The sequence below is a fragment of the Thamnophis elegans genome, chromosome 2 (genome assembly GCF_009769535.1).
Source record: "Thamnophis elegans isolate rThaEle1 chromosome 2, rThaEle1.pri, whole genome shotgun sequence".
Classification (NCBI taxonomy): Eukaryota; Metazoa; Chordata; class Lepidosauria; order Squamata; family Colubridae; genus Thamnophis; species Thamnophis elegans.
The window spans coordinates 160,506,177-160,525,992 of record NC_045542.1 but is presented as its reverse complement, the minus strand read 5'-3'; the positions used below and the strand labels follow the sequence as shown (position 1 = coordinate 160,525,992).

The 19,816-nt window shown below is 45.7% G+C and overlaps 2 protein-coding genes across 6 annotated transcripts in view; both read left to right on the top strand.

Annotated features, from left to right (window-relative positions):
* Positions 1-4,881: 4,881 nt before the first annotated feature.
* LOC116504532 (zinc finger protein 397-like) lies at positions 4,882-14,736 on the top strand. Of its 4 annotated transcripts, none has more exons than XM_032211588.1 (7): positions 4,882-5,187; positions 6,644-7,425; positions 8,782-8,890; positions 9,157-9,239; positions 11,173-11,299; positions 11,444-11,578; positions 13,383-14,736. In XM_032211588.1, exons 2-7 carry the CDS (start codon positions 6,694-6,696, stop codon positions 14,420-14,422), a joined length of 2,226 nt encoding a protein of 741 aa, XP_032067479.1. In that variant the 5' UTR covers positions 4,882-5,187; positions 6,644-6,693; the 3' UTR covers positions 14,423-14,736. The 4 variants fall into 4 exon arrangements, with proteins under 4 accessions (XP_032067479.1, XP_032067476.1, XP_032067478.1 ...); XM_032211585.1 differs by having other exon boundaries at positions 6,641-7,425; XM_032211587.1 differs by having other exon boundaries at positions 4,882-5,452; positions 6,641-7,425.
* Positions 14,737-19,346: 4,610 nt separating this feature from the next.
* The window catches only part of LOC116504531 (zinc finger protein 436-like), a 34,637-nt gene continuing 34,167 nt past the window's right edge, over positions 19,347-19,816 (top strand). For both annotated transcript variants that reach the window (XM_032211584.1, XM_032211583.1), the window contains exon 1: positions 19,347-19,553. The gene's annotated coding sequence lies outside the window, so the exon portion shown is untranslated. The remainder of the gene's footprint in view (positions 19,554-19,816) is intronic.

Sequence of the window (19,816 nt, the reverse complement as noted above, 5' to 3'; positions counted from 1 at the left end):
TCAAGTTACAATTGTTCATTTATTGATTAAAGATACGACAATCAGAGAAAAAGTGACTTATGTAACCTGTTCTTACCCTTTAGATTGTCACACCAGCCCTGCTGTCACTTGTGCAATTAAGGCACTTGGCAACCTGCTCATATTTACAACTGGTTTCAGGGTGCTGTGATCCTGTGATTTAAGAAATAGAATAGAATAGAATAAGACAGGACTTTGGAGGTCTTCTCGTCCAGCCCCCTGGTCAAGCAGACCACCTTATACCATTTCAGACAAGTGACTGTCCAATCTCTTCTTTAAAATTTCCCGTGTTGGGAGCATTCACAAAATCTGGAGTCAAGTTGTTCCACTGATTAATTGTCCTCATTGTTAGGAAGTTTCTCCTTAATTCCAGGTTGCTTCTCTCCTTGATTAATTTCCATCCATTGTTTCTTTCTGATGCTTTGGAAAATAAGTTGACCCCCTTCTTCTTTGTGGCAATGCCTCAAATCCTGGAATACTGCTATCATGTCACCCCCTCATCCTTCTTTTCTTTAGACTGGCCAATCTTCCTACGTTTTAGTCTCCAGGCCTTTAATCATCTTAGTTGCTCTTCTCGATTTATCATTCTTTATTTATCGTTTGTCATATATTTATGGTCACATGATTTCAGCACTGGAAAACCATTTGGCCGGGATGGTGTAAGGTCTCCTGCCTTGAGCAACGGGTTGGACTAGAACACCTCTAAGGTCCCTTTCCAGTCCTATGACTCTTACATTCTCATGATGGAGATTCTGATCCCAACAGGGATCATAGATTGAGAGCTACCTATAGCACAGAGCAGGTAGAGAAGAGCAGCTGTCCGATGCGCTTTCCTTGGTTACATGATGTGGTTGAGAGGCACTTTTGCTTCCATGGCCGATTTAAGATGTAATAGTGGCTACCAGCTCAGCTGGCTTCAGGAAATTGTTAGGCTAATTTCTGGAAGTCCTAATGGCTAATGGCTAGTGTTGTGGCGCAGCAGGAGCCGTTGGAGCTGCCAACAGACTCCGATAGCAAGGGACCCTATGAGTCGGCTCTGGAAGATGTGGAGGACCCTGGGCAGGGTTCAGTCTCCGAGCAGGGACCAGAGAGGCTGAAAAAAAAAAAAAAAAGAAACCACCCCCGAGGGGTGTTGGGGATTTGTTTCCACAGTATTTGTTTCCTGAGAGTAAGTAAGTTTGGTTGAAATTGCTCAAGGTGTTCCAGAATTATGTTGGTACACATACACACTCAGCCGTGTGTGTGTGTGTGTGTGTGTGTGTGTGTGTATAAGTAATGATAATCATATACATACATACATATTTAGTTATTTAGCTCTCATCAGCTAGCCATACCCTTATTTGGATTCGAACCTGGGCTGTTTTTACATGTTAGGCAGTTGTATGTATGTACGTAAATTCAGAGCACTTATGTATGGTAAGTTAAATAAATGGGCTGGAAGTAATAGAACAAAATGTACAATTTATCAATTTGGTTCCTAAGCAAGTTATCAGCCTATTCCCTAAGAAAATTTAATTCAGAAACAGAAATGAGCAGGTGAAAGAATATCTGGTTTGCTAATATTACTTCTGAAATATCTCAGAATAGCATTGACTGTAAATAAATCAACAATGTAGGATGGCTACACAATAGGAAAATGTTATTTTAGGCTACATCAACAGAAGCAGAGTTTCTAAAGTATGGGAAGTAATTGTTGCATTTTATTTCACTTTGGTCAAACCACAGGCGAAGTATTGTGTCCGGTTGTGGGTGCCACACTTAAGAAAGATTCAACAAAAGAGGAAGCCTCTCTGTTCTTCCACACATTTTCTTGCATTGCTGGGTAGAGAAGCTATTTTGAAATATTTATAGCAGGGTGGATAAAAATTGATGATTTAAAAAAAAATCAGATATTTTTGTATTTAAATCGGATATTTTTTATTTAAATTGGATTTTTCTTTAATTTTTACCAAATTTATTTTAATAAAATGCTTTTGGAATAAAAATCTATCTAAAGATAGTTTTCTATTTAAGATACATTAATTATTTAGTTTATTCAGCAGGAAATGGAGTTTAGTTATGTAGCACGAGGCAGTATATTCTGCAATACTTGGACTGTCGGTGAGTCCATTGCAGGGCAGAGATGACAGCTGCTCTTTAAAAATTATGATTTAAATCTAGTTGATTTAAATCAAGGTCTTTTTACTAGCAATTTAAATCATGATTTAAATTGACTTGATTTAAATCAAATCCACCCTGATTTCTAGGGCTGGAGATGAGAAGCAATGTTGCATGCAAATGATGCTGTTCTGCAGGGATGCTATCTGATAGTAACCATACTCACAATTACTAGTAACAAATGCATTTATCATGAACTGGTGACTAAGTCATGACTGGTGACCAAGCTGGCAGGAATAGCTAACACTCCAGAAGATAGGCTAAAGGTACAGAAGGATCTTGACACACTTGAACATTGGCCACTATCTAATAAAATGAAATTCAATGGTGAAAAGAGTAAGGTTCTACATTTAGGCAACAAAAACGAAATGCACAGGTACAGTATAGGTGGTACTTTGCTCAACAGTAGTAACTCTGAGAGGGAGTCCTAGTGGACAACCATTTAAATATAAGCCAGCAGTATGCAGCAGCTGCCAAAAAAGCCAACACAGTTCCAGGGTGCATAAACAGAGGGATAGAATCAAGATCATATGAAGTGTTAATACCACTTTACAATGCCTTGGTAAGGCCACACTTGGAATACTGCATTCAGTTTTGACTGCCACAATGCATAAAACATGTGGAGACTCTAGAAAGAGTGCAGAGAAGAGCAACAAAGATGATTGGACTGGAGACTAAAACATATGAAAAACGGTTGCAGGAACTGGGTACGTCTAGTTTAATAGAAAGAACGACTAGGGGAGACATGATAGCAGTCTTCCAATATCTCGGGGGTTGCCACAAAGAAGAGAGAGTCAAACTATTCTCCAAGGCACCTGAGGGTAGAACAAGAAGCAATGGGTGGAAACTAATCAAGGAGAGAAGCAACTTAGAACTGAGGAGAAATTTCCTGACAGTTAGAACAATTAATCAGTGGAACAGCTTGCTTCTAGAAGTTGTGAATGCCCCAACACTGGAAGTTTTAAGAAGACGTTGGATAGCCATTTGTCTGAAACGGTATAGGGTTTCCTGCTTAGGGAGGGGGTTAGACTAGAAGACCTCCAAGCTCCCTTCCAACTCTGCTATTGTATTGTATTGTAAATCTACAGTTGAATAAAATGATTTAATATCTTTTACTGTTTCAATGCCTTTTTTAGTTTTTTGTCCAGCCCAGAGTCCACTGGAGATGGGTGGAAAATACATCTGAATGAATGAGCCAATAAATAAAATGCATCGGATAGATATAAGACAAATAGATAGATAGGTAGGTAGGTAGGTAGGTAGGTAGGTAGGTAGATAGATAGATAGATGATTCATATGATAGTCATAGATGATTCATATGACAGAGATAGATAGATAGATAGATAGATAGATAGATAGATAGATAGGTAGGTAGGTAGGTAGGTAGGTAGGTAGGTAGGTAGATAGATAGATAGATAGATAGATAGATAGATAGATAGATAGATAGATAGATAGATAGATAGATAGATAGATAGATAGATGATTCATACGATAGATACGGTAGGAAAGTATTTAGGTAGGTAGTTAGGTAGATAGTTAGGTAGATAGGTAGATGATAGATAGATAGATAGATAGATAGATAGATAGATAGATAGATAGATAGATAGATAGACAGACAGACAGACAGACAGACAGACAGAGAGGTAGGTAGGTAGGTAGGTAGATAGATAGGTAGGTAGGTAGATAAGTCATATGATAGATGATTCATATGACATAGATAGATAGATAGATAGATAGATAGATAGATAGATAGAGATAGATAGATAGATAGATAGTTCATACGATAGATACGGTAGGAAAGTATTTAGGTAGGTAGTTAGGTAGATAGTTAGGTAGATAGGTAGATGATAGATAGATAGATAGATCATATGATAGATGATTCATATGACAGAGATAGATAGATAAGATAGATAATAGATAGATAGATAGATAGATAGATAGATAGATAGATAGATAGATAGACAGACAGACAGACAGACAGACAGACAGACAGACAGACAGACAGACAGACAGACAGAGAGGTAGGTAGGTAGGTAGGTAGGTAGATAGATAGGTAGGTAGGTAGGTAGGTAGATAAGTCATATGATAGATGATTCATATGACATAGATAGATAGATAGATAGATAGATAGATAGATAGATAGATAGATAGATAGATAGATAATTCATACGATAGATACGGTAGGTAGGTAGGTAGATGATTCATACGATATATACGGTAGGTAGGTAGGTAGGTAGGTAGGTAGGTAGGTAGGTAGGTAGATAGATAGATAGATAGATAGATAGATAGATAGATAGATAGATAGATAGATGATTCATATTATAGTCATAGATGATTCATATGATAGAGATAGATAGGTAGGTAGGTAGGTAGGTACAAAAAGAGGAGAGGAAAGGAGGAAAAAGAGGGAGGGAGAAATGGAAAGAAAGGGGAGAGGAAGAAGGAAGAAAATGAAGAGAGAAAAGGAGGAAAAGGAGGGCAGAGAGGGAAGTACGAAAGCAGAAAGAAAGAAAGAAAGAAAGAAAGAAAGAAAGAAAGAAAGAAAGAAAGAAGGGAGGGTGCGAGGGAGGGAGGGAGAAAGAACTGACTGCTTGAGATTCCCACTTGGGGCCCATTCCACCTAAGGGAGACTTTCCATGAAGGTCAGAGGAACCCAGCGGGGCGGGGCGCCTCGGACAACCTGCTTCCTGCCGAGCTGCAAGCGCTGCCCGGCGCGCCTCCCTTCCGCCTTGACCCGCTGGCCGGTCCCGGCTCCCCTCCGCGCTCCTCCTCCGTTCCGTCCCGCCGGCCAGGAGAGGGCGGCCGCGCATCGTCTCTTCTCCGCCGCCGCCGCCGCCGCCATTGAAACGTTGAAGGAGCGGAGCCGCCGGGCCTGCCGCGCCGGAGAGAGCCGCCCACCTCCGCCCCGCTCGGGAGGGAGTCGCCCAACGCGCGAGTCCCACCCGCTCCCTTTCCCGCGGAACAGACGGGGAGCCTCCTCCGCGCCTGCCGGCCTCCCCTCCGACGCCTCCGGTACGGTCGGGGGCTCCCCGGGGCCGGTGGTGGAAACCTCTCGGGGCCATCAACCGCCGGTCCTACGGCCGCCTCTCACGGGCGCTGCGGCGGCGGACGGGATGGGCGGACGGAGAAGCGGCGATAGTTGCCAAACTTTGTGCCCAGTTGATGCGTTGTTGAGTTGTCTGCCTTCTTCGGTTTTGTGTGTGGCCCAAACTCCACTGGACGTTGGCTGGCCCAAAATCTGAATGAATGAGCCAATAAATAAATAATGCATTGAACAGTAAGATGATGATGATGATGTGGTGGTGGTGGTGATGATGAAGGGGAAAGAGAGAGAGAGAGATGAGAAAAGGAAGGAAAAGAGGAAGGAAAAAGGAGAGAAAAGAAGGAAAAAGGAGGGGGGAAGGAAAGAAAGGAAGAAAGGAGGAAAAAGAAAGAAAAAGAAAGAAAGAAAGAAAGAAAGAAAGAGAAAGAAAGAAAGAAAGGGATTTGATGAATATGTTGCAAACCTTTCGGCCAACCATGGTTTGAAGCCGGATGGTGTTATATCTTAGTTGTTTGAAGTGAGCTCGTGTATCACACCATAATGGGTTGTGTATAGCAATTATTGTGGGCCCGATTGGCAAAAGAAAGGTCAGGACCATATAGATTGGAAACATACTGAAGAAGCCTTCATCCTGCAATGGATAGACAATGATTAAGATGATGATGATGATGATGATGATGATGATATAGGTTAGCATAAGGTATGGTGCGCCTCTGGCCACTGTGGCCATATAAACCAGATTTTGTGGCTTACTATCAGCCATGTATCAACCATGATTTAATATGGTTTGCTGTATAGTCCTCAACTTATGACCACTATTGAGCCCAAAATTTATGTTGCTTGTTGAGACGTGTTAAGTGAGTTTTGTCCCATTTTACGACTTTTCCTGCCACTGTTGTTAAGTGAATCATTGCAGTTGTTAAGTTAGTATCACAGTTGTTAAGGGAAGCTGGCTTCCCCAATAATTTTGCTTGTCCGAAGGTCACAAAAAGGGATTGCAGGATCCCGGGGACACTGCACCCGTCATAAATATGAGTCAGTTGACAAGCGTCCAAATTTTGATCGTTTGATCCTTGCAGGATGGTTAATGGTGATCAGTATGAAAAGCGATAAGTCCCTTTTTCAAATGCAGGTGTAACTTTGCACCGTCCCTAAACAAATGAACTACCTCTTCGTGCCATCAGGTTTGCAAACAAGGTGTCCTAAACTTACGACAGTTTGTTTAGTAACCGTTGCAGCATCCCCATGATCCCATGTTCAAAATTGTAAAATGGGGGGGGGGCAAAACTCACTTGCATGACGATGGAAACTTTGAGCTCGATTGTGGTCAAATGTCAACGATGACCTCTAGGCCTAGCTAGATCTCCGGCACCATTGGGAAGGTCAAAAGGGAACCCATCTGCCTACCATCTTGTTTTCCAGAAGACCTGTTGCTAAATCTCGGGTTGGCCAGAATTGACCAAAGCGGAAAAGAGATGAAAGAAGGAAAGCAAGGAACCACCAGGTCCCATCATGAAGTACCAGGAGATGTTGAAAACAATTGTGCTGTCCGGCTGGAATATAACGCAGATGGTTTACAAGAGGCCGGAACTCAGGAGGGCCAAAGGGAGACTTGCAAGACGATGCAACAGCGCTGGGAAATCCAGTGGCAAGAGTTCCTCAGGACACTTCAGCCCAGTCAACCCGGGGCAGGAAATCCTATTCCGTCAGAGGCCTCCCCTTGGGAAGACCCCAAGGCCTTTCTGGCCTCCTTTGAGCAGGTGGCCCAAGCCTGCCATTGGCCCAGAGGAGAGTGGGTGGCCCGTCTCCTCCCCGCTTTGAGCGGAGAAGCTGAGGAGGCTTTCCAAAGCTTGGAAGCCGGAGACCGGGAAGACTACGCCAAAGTGAAGGCCGCCATCTTGAGAGAGGAAGCCATCAAGTTGGAGGCGCAACGCCAATACTTCAGGCAATTCTGCTGCCGGGAGGTGGGAGACCCCCGACGCATCCACAGTCAGCTCCAGGAGCTTTGCCACCGATGGTTGAGGCCGGAGAGACGCACCAAGGAGCAGATCCTGGAGCTGCTGATCCTGGAGCAGTTCCTGGCCAGCCTCCCATCGGAGCTCCAGAGCTGGATCCGAGCTGGAGGGCCAGACACGTGTTCCCAGGCGGTGGCTCTGATGGACGACTTCCTGTTGAACCAGCAGGAGGACGAAAGCAGGAAATGGCAGGTCAGTTTTGCTGGCAGAAAGTTGCAGGAGGCCGTTGCAGCTGTAAACGTAGCTTGGGAGCCTGTTTTCTCTGGCAGAGCCCTCGGGCCACCACAGGAGCCCCAGACATGAGTGATCTCGAGCTGGCCACGACCCTCCCCCCACCCCGAGGTCAAACACAACCCTAATGCGCCCCTCAATGAAATCTAGTTTGACCTTATTTTCCCTTTCATTTCTCCCTCCCTTCCTTCTCTACTTCCTTCCTTCCTCCTCTCCTTCCCCTTCTTTTTTCCCTTACCTCTCCCCTACTCTTACCCTCTCTCTTCCCCTTCCTGCCCTCTCTCCTTCTCTTCCTCTCCCTCCCACCCTCCTCTCCTTCTCTTCCTCTCCCTTCCACCCACCTCTCCTTACCTCTTTTTTCTTCCCTTAACTCTCCTCCACTCTTCCTCTAAGAGCCGAGGTGGTGCAGTGGTTAAATGCAGCACTTAAGGCTACTTCAGCTGACTGCAGTTCGGCTGTTCAAATCTCACCGGCTCAGGGTTGATTCAGCCTTCCATCCTTCCGAGGTGGGTAAAATGAGAACCCGGATTGTTGTTGGGGGCAATATGCTGACTCTGTAAACCGCTTAGAGAGGGCTGAAAGCCCTATGAAGCAGTATATGCTATTGCTATTCGTTTCCTACTATCTCTCCTTCTCTTTCTCTCCCTTCCACCCTCTTCTTCTTTCCCTTCCTTCTTCCCTCCCTTCTCTACTTCCTTCCTCCTATCATCTCCTTCCTTCTCCCCTCCCTTTCTTCTTCTATTGTTATAGGTGGTGTTACAACAGGCGCTAGGGATGGTAGACAAATCAACCCAAACTGTATATTATAACCTTTTAAATGGAATAACGAAAGTATAAGAATGGCAAAGGAAAAGAATAAATATGTGAATGTATACCTATAAGCGTATGTAAGAGAATAAATCACAGTAAGAATATAAAACACAATATAGGTAAACAATATTTTGGTACAAATAGCTAAGTATAAATAAATAAGAGAATTGTATATAAAAATGGATAACGAATAAGGTGACCATGAATGCAAGATAGAAATGTATAGAAGGGAAAACACTAACTGTAAAGAAACCGATACGGAACTGCTGTATGATATATGATGGAACTTTTTGTTCCTATGTTGTGTTAAGTTATGTGTTTGTTTTTGTTGATGTGTTTATGTGTTTAATAAAAATTAAAAAAAAAAGAAATCTAGTTTGACACCCCTGCCTTAAAAGGGTTGAGAGCCAAGAAATTTGGGATTCATTGGTGCAGAAAACTCAACTCCGTTGCCTTTTCTTTCTTTTGTAATTTTTTTAAAATCTCTTGTTTGTCCAATCGCTGCAGGAGGTGTGCCTGGGTTCTCTGGAAGGGGAGAAAGAAGAGGACATGGACCCTGGAAATAGACAGATCTACAAAGACGGCAAGCTGAACAATAGGGAGACCAGTTTGCTAGGTAAAGATCCCTAAGTGGAGGTCTTTGGACCAGTGTTTCTCAGCCTTGGCAACTTGACGATGGGTGGACTTCAACTCCCAGAGTTCCTCAGACATCAATGCTCAGGGGTTGGGGTAGCATAGAGGTGGCCCCTTGCATAGGTTCTTGGTTACGTGCAGCTGTACAGGCTGTGTGCAGCTCAAGTGGTAGTGTTTCCTATCTAGTCAACCAAGGAATGAATATGATGTCTGATATTGCTTTCTAAAACTCCCTTCCACTTTTTACAGACAGTGGAATTAAATGCCCAAGTCATGCTAGTTCATTGCTTTCTCTGGAACGACCAGAAATGAGTGAAGCTGAACAAAATGAGGTAGGTGATATTTTTCTGCCTCTCTCTCTCTCTCTCTTCTCTATCAGTCTCTATCATTCTTTCTCTCTATCACTTTGTTTATATTTGTCTATCAGCTATCAATCTCTTTGTTTATCACTCTTTGTATCCATCCATCCATAATCTATCAATTTTTCTGTCTCTATCTGTTGTTAATAGCAATAGCACTTAGACTTACATACCGCTTCACAGTGCGTTTACAGCCCTATCTAAGTGGTTCACAGAGTCAGCCTGTTGCCCCCAACAATGTGGGTCCTCATTTTACCCACCTCGGAAGGATGGAAAGCTGAGTCAACCTTGAGCCAGTGGGACTTGAACTGCCAAACTGCTGATAATCAGCAGTCAGCAGAAATAGCCTGAAGTACTGCACTCTAACCACTGCGCCACCATGGCTCTTATATCTCTATCAATCATCTACCAATCTCTTTCTGTGTGTGTGTATGTGTGTGTTTGTGTGTGTGTGTGATCTCTCTCTCTCTACCTATCTACCGATCCTGCCTGCCTGCCTGCCTGCCTGCCTGCCCGCCCGCCCGCCCGCCTGCCTGCCTGCCGATCCTGTCTGTCTGTCTGTCTATCATCTATCTATCTATCTATCTATCTATCTATCTATCTATCTATCTATCTATCTATCTATCATCTATCTACCGATCCTGTCTGTCTGTCTGTTTGTTTGTCTTGTCTGTCTATCTTTCTATCTTTCTTTCTTTCTTTCTTTCTTTCTTTCTTTCTTTCTTTCTTTCTTTCTTTCTTTCTTTCTAGTTATGTAGCTATTTATCTATCATCTCTCTCTCGCTCATCAAATTTACTGGCCACAGGATAACTTTGAGCGAGTTACATGTTTTGTTACATTAATTGCTTAACAACCATGTCATTCACTTAACAACTGTGATGATTTGCTTAACAACCGTGGCAAAAAAGATAAAAGGGGGCATGACATGTGACTCATTTAACAACCATCTTGCTTAGCGATGGAGACGCTGGTCTCCATTGCAGCCATAAGTCGACAACTTCCTGTAATTTTTTTCACAGCGAAAAAGCTGTGGTGATGCAGTGGTCAGATTGGAGTACTGTAGCCTACTTCTGCTAACTGCCGGCTGCTAGCAGTTCAATTCCTGACCGGCTCAAGGTTGATTCAGCCTTCCATCCAGGGGTAGGATTCAGGTGGTTCAGACCGGTTCAGGCAAACCAGATGCTAATTTTACATCTGGTTTGCTGAACCGGTAGTTGCACTGGCCCCGCCCTGCCCACTGTGCCCCTGCCAGGAGTCTCCATGCGGCCCTTTTTGGGTGCCAGGTAAGTACAGGGCCCATGCGGAAGCTAAAATTGGGCTTCCCGGAAGTTCGAAAACAGGCCTGTTTCTGGCCTCTGGAGGGTCTCCGGAGCCTGGGGGAGGCCATTTTCGCCCTCGCGGATGCTCAAAAAAAGACTCAGGAACCTGGGGAGGGCGAAAACACGCCCCCACCCCGGTGGTGCAGGAGATTGAATAAGCCACACCCACCATGGCCACAGAGCGGGCTGTGAAGCACTGTGAAGCAATATAGCAATAGCAATAGCAGTTAGACTTATATACCGCTTCATAGGGCTTTCAGCCCTCTCTAAGCAGTTTACAGAGTCAGCATATTGCCCCCAACAACAATCTGGGTCCTCATTTTACCCACCTCGGAAGGATGGAAGGCTGAGGTAACCCTGAGCCGGTGAGATTTGAACAGCCAAACTGCAGAACTGTAGTCAGCTGAAGTAGCCTGCAGTGCTGCATTTAACCACTGCGCCACCTCGGCTCTTATAATATATAAGTCTAAGTGCTGTTCCTATCCCATGTTGATGGCTCCCTCATACCTTCCCCATTCTCAAGGTTAGCATGACATCCCTTCACCGATTTCATCAAGTAAAGTGATGGCTATATCCTTGCTCGTAGGGATCAATGAGGGTCCAGGAGACAGAACCTCCTCTGCAGACAATGGATCAAGGTCTGATCCAGCCGGGTCAACGGACCATATTCTGGCAAGTCCTGCAGGAGGAGAACGGCAACACAGATTGTTTGGGTAGGTGCTTGTGAGTGCACCGAATGTCAGCACCAGTGGCTCTCGCAACCAGGGAAGGCACAGGTGCAAACGAGGCCATGGAACTCACAAAAGGGATCAAAACCAAAAACTTAAAAAATATCCCCCTTTTTTGTGTTCCTTCAGGGGTCAAGAACAGAAACTGGATCAAAATGGAAAGTTCTTTGAATGGCGGAAATGATCCAGAGGGGACCTCCAGGACAATGGAACAGATTAACACAGGGAATGTGTCAGTGGAGGATGACATGCAGAAAGAGGGATGTGAGTCAAAGAGCGGGTAGGATGGGGAGCTTCTAGAAATTCAGGATAAATCCAGAAAACCATCATAAAACCTTGGAGCTGTTTTTTACTGGTAGTCCTCAACTTACGATGGAGCCTCAAAGAATAGAATAATTATAATTATAAGCAGAATCAGAGTTAAAATTTCTTGTCCCAAAGGTGCTTTTCAAAAGACAACTGGATTTTCATGGTTTTATTTTAACTGTTGTGGCCTGCCACTGGAGCTGGCGGCAGACTCAGACAGTGAGGAGGTTGGGGAGGAAGTTGGGCCAGTCCTGGAGTCTGGGGAAGGCTCTGATGGGGGCTCTGTGTTGGAGGCAGAGACGGGGACAGGGCCGTCTGACAGTTATCAGCTGCCTTCGGAGTCGGACATCAGTGGGGCAGAAGAACAGCTGGAGCCTGTTCCCAGTGGGCGCATGTGCAGAGTTGCCAGGAGAAGGGAACATCTAAGGAACATGGGCCGACTTGGGAGTAAAGCCACAGGTGAACGGTGAATGGCCCCTCATATAGGGAATAAAGAGGAGCGAAAGGGGAGAGGGGTTTGCAGGAGCCAATTAGTTCAATTCATTAGGGTGAAAATCTGTTCCTGACTTCTGACCAAGTAATTGCTACTAGAGCGTGGTGTTTGGAAGATATCGGCCTGGCAGCTCTCCAAGCCTGATAAAGGTCTGTAGTTGTGAAATCTCATGAAAGACAGTTGGCCGGGACTTTGCTGGAGAGGAATTCCCTTTAACCTAAATAAAAGAGGTTTTATCGGGGATGAGGAATCTGCTTCATGATCTTGGGAAGCCTAGGTCAGAACATTCACCTTGAAAACATTCCGGAAAATAAATTCATAACGAAAATTTACAAATATTTATTAGAAGTAACATTAGATGAAGAAAAAGTTAAAGGTTGCATGATAGCGTGGGCCAAAAACTTTGGTTACAACATAGATCTAGTGGATTGGGAAAGAATTTGGAACACAAATTATAAATTAACACGATCAGCAGCACTTAAAGAAAATATACACAAAATGTTTTATCATTGGCATTTATCACCAACAAGATTGGCTAAAATGTACCCAAACATGAAGCCGACCTGCTGGAAGTATAAAAAAGGACAAGGGACATATTATCACATATGGTGGACCTGCCTGGAAACACAAAAATATTGGACAAAAATTTGGAAATGGGTGCAATAAATTACAGGAGAACAAGATAAAATACAAACCCAAAATCTTTCTACTGGGAATAATCAAAGGGAAATATAGAAAGAAAATTAGGTACATATTAACACATCTGCTAACTACAGCTAGAATAGCATTTGCCCAATGCTGGAAACAAAATAATACCCCCTCAGATGAATTAGTGTTTAAAAAAACTTTGGATTGTGCAGAGATGGACAAATTAACACTGAAATTAAAAGATAAAGAAGAGTCGGAATATTATGAAATTTGGAGCAATTGGTACAAATGGCTGCAAAACAAGACTAAAATTAATTAAGCCAAAAAACAATATATATAAATATATATATATAGAACCGTGTATAAAGGTGTGTAAATATAGAAGCGAAATATTATATACATGTACAGGTATGATGACATAACAATGTTGATGTAATGACTAAGGTGTTGTAGAAGGGAAAAAAATAATTAAAAAAATCTGCTAAAGAAAAGAAAACATTTCGAAACGTTTTCAAAGAAAAATAAAACAAGTCCAGTTGCCTTTTGGAAAAAGCACCTTTGGACTGACCATGACTTGGACGGTTGAGAATCTCTACAGACCTTCCTTTCTTCTTTCTTCAGGTGACAGCCGGGGTTGGATCAAGATGGAACATTCTCAGCGGGGAGAGATAGTGCTGGAAGGAACACCCAGGATTTCAGCAGACAATTCCCAGTGGACGTTTCCTGCCTCCTCTAATATTCATGGACTGAGGTGGGAATTCCAAGTGGATAATAAGACGCCAGGAAAGGGGAGGAATGAATGGTGGGACCTCTCAGAAGACCTTACGACGGCCGTCCAGGAGAACCCCACCGCGCAGACAGACGGGAGGAAGGCCCTGCCGCCAGCACCAAAGTGCTGTTACAAATCAGGATTTGTGGAGGCGCAAGGGAGATCCTGCCCACGTCCTTCTTTGGAGGAAGCGATCCAGCAGAAATGTTACTTGGATAAACATCAGAGGATCCATTCAGCTGAACAAGAAGCTGAACCCTTGGAGGTGAGGAAAGGCTTCCGCCTGGGAGACGATTGGACCGGATACCTGAAAAGTCACCCAGAGGAACCGCGCGAACGTCCGAAAGGTGAGAAAGACGGTAAAAACTGGAAGGCTGTAAAGAGGGATCAAGGCATTCAGACGGAAGGGAGGCGGCATCGGTGCGCCCAGTGTGGGAAATCTTTCCGACACAGACAAACGTTGGCCAAACACCAGAAGATCCACACGGGCGAGAAGCTGCACGAGTGCCTGGCTTGCGGGAAGAGCTTCACGTCGCGAGAGCCTCTGCTGAGGCACCAGCGGATTCACACGGGGGAGAAACCCTACGAATGCGCCCAGTGCGGGAAATGTTTTCGGCAGAGAGTCCACTTAATGGGTCATCACAAAACCCACACGGGAGAAAAACCCTTCAAGTGTCCCGAATGTGGGAGAAATTTCTCTCGGAGGGATAAACTGACCAGGCACCAGCACATCCACCGAGGCCAGCGGTCTTACGCACATCCCGAACTTGGGAAAAGTTTCGATCCGAAGGCTGCCCTGCTCAAACATCAGAGTCTCTACGGAGGACAGCCTATTTTACCAGAGGGTTTTAACTCTCCTCAGATGCCTACCAGGATTCAGACTAGTTCCTAAGACACTCCAAAAGGAAAACAAACGGCTTCAGGTTATATGTTTTTAGAGGAAGTCGCCTTGCACAATGCCACATGAACAGCCCTGTTCTCTGCTTCCTTTTAAAAGCCGTTCCGGACCTCACTGTAAATCCCCCCTCATCCTCAGCCAGCTTTTCCCACGTTGGACTTTGGGATCCAGCCCCCTCTGAAGGACCCCCGATGAGGGAGGGCTGAAGGAAAGGAGAAGAATAATAAAAGCCATTTGAATTCTGTAAATTACAACAGAGCCTTTCTCCCATTTCTGCGGTAGGCCGTGTCAGAGTTTGTTGCAGCAATCAAATCCAGAAAGCCCACACGGGGAGCGGATTCAGCAGGATTCATTAATTTCTTTATATACATAATACGTTTTACACGTAAGGCATATATACACAATACCAAAAGCTGGTTTTCAGTTTCAGATTGGAGCAGCAGACAAACTAGTTTAGATCTCACCACAGACTCACGAGTTGCAGGGCTAAGGCACGCCCTGGCTCCAAACTGTTTCAGTTTCCAAACAGCCCTCATTGGCTGGGACCAGTTGCTATGCCTGTTCATTGGCTGACCTTGTTGCCTAATGAATATACTCTGACAGGCGGGATGGGGTTAAAGACGTGGTGCAAAAAAAGGGAGAAGTTGAAAAAGGACAGGGGTTTGGCCGGGGGGGGGGGGGGAACGAATAACCCTAACCCTAACTCCTGGATAAGTAAACCTAAAGGTTCCTCTTGCAATACGTGCTAGTCGTTCCTGACTCTAGGAGGCAGTGCTCATCTCCGTTTCAAAGCTGAAGAGCCAGCGCTGTCCAAAGACGTCTCTGTTGTCATGTGGCCAGCATGAGTAAACACCTAAGGAGCACGGAACGCTGTTCCCTTCCCACCAAAGGTGGTTCCTATTTTTCTACTTGAAATTTTTACGTGCTTTCAAACTGCTAGGTTGGCAGAAGCTGGGACAAGTAAGGAGCTGGGAGCTCATTCCGTTATGCGGCGCTAGGGATTTGAACCGCCAAACTAGCAACCTTTCTGACCGACAAGCTCAGCGTCTTAGCCACCGAGCCACCTCATCCCTTAATAATCCCTGGATAAAAATCAGACAATGTAATTCTTTGTGTTACCCTTATTTTCCTTGTTGCCATAGAAGTGCTTTGCTCTGAATGGCTGAGTTGGGGAGTGGGGTTTGATTTCCCAGCCTGGCTTAGAACTCTGGGATTTCCCTTTGGTCTCCCATCCAAGTGCTCACCACAGTTGACCGAGAGGGCAGAATTCTTTAAAGAAATAAAAAGGACACAAACACTCCTAGCAAACTTTTGGTTTTTTTTTAATCTATCTTTAAGGCAGTGTTTCCCCCCCCCCCCCCAAATCTGGCATCTTGGAGACCGTCAGACTTCAATTTCCAGAATTCTCCATGAGCAGCGTGCGAGGCTGTGTGTGTGCCATGCTCTGTGTGAGGGGCAGACACGCGTGTATGCCGCTTGTGCAAATGGAGCTGTGTGTGCATACATAAACTTGCTGGCCATGTGCACGAACCACCCCCTCCACAAAGCTGGAAACATTGGGGAACTGCGCTAAGGCTAAAGGGGAAAGGTAGTTCATTGGTTTGAGCAACTGAACCTCACCAGGAAAAGAGAAATTGGTCATAAGTCAAGGACTAAGTGTACACCATTAATGTTGAAAACTGTGGTGCTCCTTTGAGTCTCTTCCCATTAGTTTTTTATGTGACAGATGTACTCTTGTGAGCTAAAGAGCCTCTTTCTTTCTTTCTTTCTTTCTTTTCTTTCCCTATTTGCTCTTTCTCTCTATTTTTCTTTCCTTATTTTTTCTTTCTCTTCCTTCATTCCTTCTTTTTCTCTCTCCCCTATTTCTTTTCTTTCCCCATTTTTTCTTTTTCTCTTCATTCCTTTTTTCTCTCTTCCCTATTTCTTTTCTCTTTCTCCATTTTTTTCTCTTCATTCCTTTTTCTCTCTCTCCCTATTTCTTTCTCTCCATTTCTATTTTTTTCTTTCTTCTTCTTTCCCTATTTATTTTTATTTTTTCCTTCCTTCCCTCCTTCCTTTCTTCCCAATAAAGAATATTCTATATTCTATCTCAGTGTCACAATGAGAATCCAGGGATGGAAGTTGTGTAGGGAAGTTCCATCAAAGATCTCAAGATGTTGGCACTATAGGATCCCCTCTCATAGGAGAAGGCCTCCTTATCTGTCTGTGGCAGATCTTGGGAGACAGGTGGTGAGCAAGTGAGATGACCAGCACGTAACAAACCAAAACATGGCATTCTTCGAAGGCACGGAGGAGAACCTCGCGAATGGATTCTCTCCACTCTCTTGACTCTTCAGGGACATAATTAGAAAACAAAAACAGACTCGGCATGCAAATTAAGAACGCCAAAAGTCAAAATAAGGGGCCTCACTAAGGAGGTCATCTGACTTGACAGCAGCAGCTTGAGGCTTGACCTGCTTCCTCATCTAGAGTAGGTTCCTTGACCTTCGTAACTTTTAAGATGAATAGATTTCAATCTCCAGAATTTGTCTGTGGAGATTCTCAGTCATCCAGGTCAGGGATCACAAACCTTTCGGACCTCAGGGACCACTAAATCCATCATTTTAAATCCCACAGACCGCTAATATGATTTGCCTAATGACCGGCTGGGTGGGCGTGGCTAGGTGGTCATGTGACTGGGTGGGCATGGCCAATTCAATGCCACTCCCATTGAGGGACGCCTCGCCAGCCTCTTCTTGCCCCTCCCCTCCCAGCCACCCCTCCCAACCCCCTTAGGGCTCCTTAGGGCCCCCAACAGGAAGCAGCTGTTGGAGCTAAGCAGCCACCATGAAAAAGATTTGGCAAAACAGCTGGCTCGGTTCAAATTGGATCTGACCGAGAAGGAGGCTCACTGAGGACTACGAGCATAGGCTTTCCAAGCAGAGGGAAGACCTGCGGGAGTGCAAGGCCAGGTACCGACGCCTGGAGGCTCAGTGGGCTGAGATGGTCAGCCAGTTCCAAGCCATGATGCAGCCCCACTGGAACGAGGCCCTCCAGCTCCTTGCCATCAGCGGCACTTCCCTCCAGCCTTCGCTCAAAACCCCACACCAGGAGGCTGAAGCAGACCCAAAGTCAGAATTTCTACCCCCCCACACAAAAAGACCCCAAAGGGGGAGACTCACTGCAGCAACACAAGTGTTCATTGCACATATCCGGCCCAGGGGCTGTAATTTGAGGATAGAATATATAATATAAAAAATGCAAATAATTTTTCTGTGGACCACCAAACTTTTCTCGTGGACCATAACTACCAGTTGGCAATCGCTGATCCAGGTCCTGGTTATGCCAAAGGTGCTTTTTGTAAAAGGCAACTGGACTTTCTTTCGCTTCCCACTTAAGAAGCTTCTATCAATCAATCAGAATAGAGCTGGAAGGGACCTTGGAGGTCTTCTAGTCCAACCCCCTGCTCCACTAAGAGACTCAATGCAAATGAGTGTCCAGTGTGTTCTAGAAAAATAAAAAAAGTCCAGTTTGGAAAAAAACCACTGTTTTGGGGCAACTATAGATGACTGAAAATCTTCATAGAAGTTCAACTCCTGAACAAGTTCTCCTGCTTTTATTTTGAAAAGAGCTCCAGCTTTCACTCTTTGAATTCGGCCAAGGCCAGCTTTTGCTTGCCTTGCCTTGGGTGTGCAAGGCCGGCACTGACAGATTGCAGGAGACAACAGGTGTGCAAAAAGTCCAGCGGGAGAACTGGACCAAGCCAGACCCCGAAAGCCCTATTTTTAAGTTATGGGTGCTCCATCACTAGACGTTTTAAGAAGAGATTGGACAGCCAAGGGGGTTGGACTAGAAGACCTCTGAGGTCCCTTCCAACTCTTGCGATTCTAATTCTCCTTTTGACATTCAGGGAAAATAAAGAGCAAGGGAAAATAAAGCAAAATGATTTCCAGATTGGGCTGAAGGAGGGAAAGCATCATGTGCATTCTTTCATTCTTTAATTCATGCATCCATCCATCTATCCATTTGAGACTCTAGAAAGAGTACAGAGAACAGCAACAAAGATGATTAGGGGACTGGAGACTAAAACATATGAAAAACAGTTGCAGGAACTAGGCATGTCTAGTTTAATAGAAAGAAGGACTAGGGGAGACATGATAGCAGTCTTCCAATATCTCAGGGGTTGCCACAAAGAAGAGGGAGTCAAACTATTCTCCAAGGCACCTGAGAGCAGGACAAGAAGCAATGGATGGAAACTAATCAAGGAGAGAAGCAACTTAGAACTGAGGAGAAATTTCCTGACAGTTAGAACAATTAATCAGTGGAACAGAAGTTGCCTCTAGAAGTTGTGAATGCTCCAACACTGGAAGTCTTTAAGAAGATGTTGCATCACCATTTGTCTGAAACGGTATAGGGTTTCCTGCTTAGGCAGGGGGTTGGACTAGAAGACCTCCAAGGTCCCTTCCAACTGTGTTATTCTATTCTATTGTATTCTAGTCTAGTCTATTTATGCATGCACCCATCTATACAGCCATCCATCCATCCATCCATACACAGGCAAGCTCGCACTGCAAACCCACGTTCACAAAACGTGCCCTCTCCACACATTCATGGCCATGGTGTGTGTGTCTGGGTGTGTGACTGTGTTGTGTCAACCTGGCTCAATCACCCACCTAATGCACCCATCCCATCTGGCCAAGCAGGGGCCCGGGTCCTGCAATCCGGCGACAGGGGCCAGTTTACAAGGACAGCCCCCACCTGTCCACCTTCACCCCCATGCTAGAAAGCGAGTCCGGGCGGGCAGGAGCGCAAAGGCGCGGAGGGTCAGCCAAGCGCAAGCCGGCTCCCATCCCTGGCTCGGGGCGCCGTGCGAACGGGGGGCCTTTGTCGAGGCGGAGCCAAACGCCGATCCGCCGGCAGGGGGCGGTGGGGCCAGGAGCCTCGCCTGCTCTGCGGCTCCGCCATTAATCCAGCGCCCGGCCGGCGGGATCGGAAAGGAGAGAAGAGGCGCGGCGCCGTCGGATCCCCCGCTTCCCAAAATCCCCGCAATCCGGGGACGGCCGCCTCTTCCCGCCTCCGCTGCAACGGTGGGACGGCCGGGTGCAAACGGGCCCGAGCAGCCGCCCTGCTTGCGCCGGGATTACAGGTACGCTCGGGGTCCCTTCGCCCACGGGAGGCACGCTGGACGCCGCCTGGCCCCGGCCTGCTCTGCTGGCCCCGGGAACCGGAGGAGGGCCCTGCCGCCTCCGCCGCGCCCTGGCCGGTGCGCTGATCCCCCTTGAGCCGGCGGGCGCGGGAGTGGATCCCGGGATGCCGTAGCCGTCTGCGATCTCCTGCGCCCCGGAGGATCCGCTTTGCGCTGCGCCCGCCTTGCGAATGTCCATCGCGGGACAAAAGGGCGGCGAGGGT